This window comes from Panthera tigris, chromosome F3, assembly GCF_018350195.1.
Source record: "Panthera tigris isolate Pti1 chromosome F3, P.tigris_Pti1_mat1.1, whole genome shotgun sequence".
Classification (NCBI taxonomy): Eukaryota; Metazoa; Chordata; class Mammalia; order Carnivora; family Felidae; genus Panthera; species Panthera tigris.
In genome coordinates, this window is record NC_056678.1 from 69566211 (window position 1) to 69567925 (window position 1715).

General features: G+C 50.4%; 1 protein-coding gene across 1 annotated transcript; it reads left to right on the forward strand.

The window, feature by feature from the left end:
• The first annotated feature begins 270 nt into the window (after positions 1-270).
• On the forward strand, positions 271-1715 carry LOC102960550 (protein S100-A12). The gene is made up of 3 exons (XM_007087968.3): positions 271-378; positions 919-1065; positions 1460-1715. Exons 2-3 carry the CDS (start codon positions 928-930, stop codon positions 1598-1600), a joined length of 279 nt encoding a protein of 92 aa, XP_007088030.1. The 5' UTR covers positions 271-378; positions 919-927; the 3' UTR covers positions 1601-1715.

The window sequence follows — 1715 nt, forward strand, 5'->3', positions numbered from 1 at the left end:
ACCATCCAGGCAGCAAAACATGTTCCCATGGACTTTGACTAGGAAGCAGGTGATAGAGCTGAACCTGAAGGCTGGATACCAAAGCTGAGGCCCTGTGGGTGGGTGGGATTGGAGTGAGGGTTCTGTGTCAGTCTGAGCAGGAGGGGCTTCTGCCACGGGAGCAATCTGGGCTGTTGGTGTTGCAGTCAAAGCCACAGGCTTGAAGCTTCTGTTGAGCAACAAAGCCTTGTCTAGTAATTGCCTCAAGATGAATCAGAGAGATTTCTTCACTTGAGGTTGAAGGTGAGGGCTGGAGTGCCTTATAAAAACCTCCCCGGCTCCGTACTCCTCACCAGTGCCGTCTGCTTGCTACATTTCTACTCTCCTGCACGTTGAAGGGTAAGTGTCCGGTCCTTGGCTGTCCTTCAAGGGACTCACAGGGTAGTGACTGCATGCTGTTGGAAGCCACAGCCTTTTGCCTGCCAGAGCCCCTCTGGGCTGACTGCATTTTGGACCCAAAGAGACCAGGCCTTGCTGTGCTAGGTAGACTCAGTTTCCGAACTTAGAGATGGTGAAGGCAGAAGGGGCTGGTGAATGTCTGTAAGAGACCTGTGGCCAAAGTGCCATCCCCTGGGGAAAGGGAACAGCTCGGCCAACCCCCAAACCCTTCCCAGGTGTGCTTGGATGAACACCTCCCTCTGAGTTATACTCTTGAGGAGCTATGCAACTGGCTGATTCTCTTAGACTTTAGATGGCATTATATGCGCCCCCCTCTGCTAGCCTATCTACAAATGAAAAATTCCACAGATCAAACAGAGCAGAGACAACACAAAGCAGGTGAGGGGAAAGTCATCCTTAGTCTAAACCAGAAAGAGAGCAGAGAGGGATGTGAGGTGGGGTGGGAGAGGAATTGCCTTAGACCTCTCTTGTTTCCTGAAGGTTGGGAAGATGACTAAGCTGGAAGAACACTTGGAGGGGATCATTAATGTCTTCCACCGGTACTCAAGCCGGGTGGGGGATCCTGACACCCTTTCCAAGGGTGAGCTGAAGCAGCTGATCACAAGGGAACTTAAAAACTCCCTCGAGGTAGGTGATACTCTTCTCATCCAAACTTGCCCACTGAAGGGGTGGAGTTGGCTGAGGATGCTCTCTTGGGCTGTGGGACAGGGGATCCACCTCCCTCTCCCCATAACTCACTCTGTCACCTCAGGCTCTATTCACCTCTCTTTCTGGGATTGTTTCCTTACCTGTGGGGATTAGTGAGCTACAGACACCTTCCAGGTTGGGACCTGTGTGGCTCTATGTTGGCTCACGGCAGCTGCTTCCCTCCATCTTCTATTTTGTTATGTTGGATTCTCCAACACAGTTTTGGTGAATGAATTAATGTCTCTGGACCCCCTGAGCTGAGCTCTGAGGGATGAGTGGCCCAGAGAAAGAGGAGGAAGAGTCTGAGCTTACTGTCTCTGATGTTCCCTTCTAGAATACCAAAGATCAAGCTACCATTGACAAGATATTCCAAGATCTGGATGCTGATAAAGATGGACAGGTCACCTTTGATGAATTTGTAGTCCTGGTGTCTCGCGTGCTACGGACCGCCCATGTCAATATCCACAAAGAGTAGAAAGCTCTGAGGGGCTTTTCTCCAGCAACGTCCCCAAGAAGACCTTTCCTTCTAATCACCAAAGCCCAGCCTCACATAGTGAGATGAGAATTAATAAATGTGTTCTTGAAAAGTT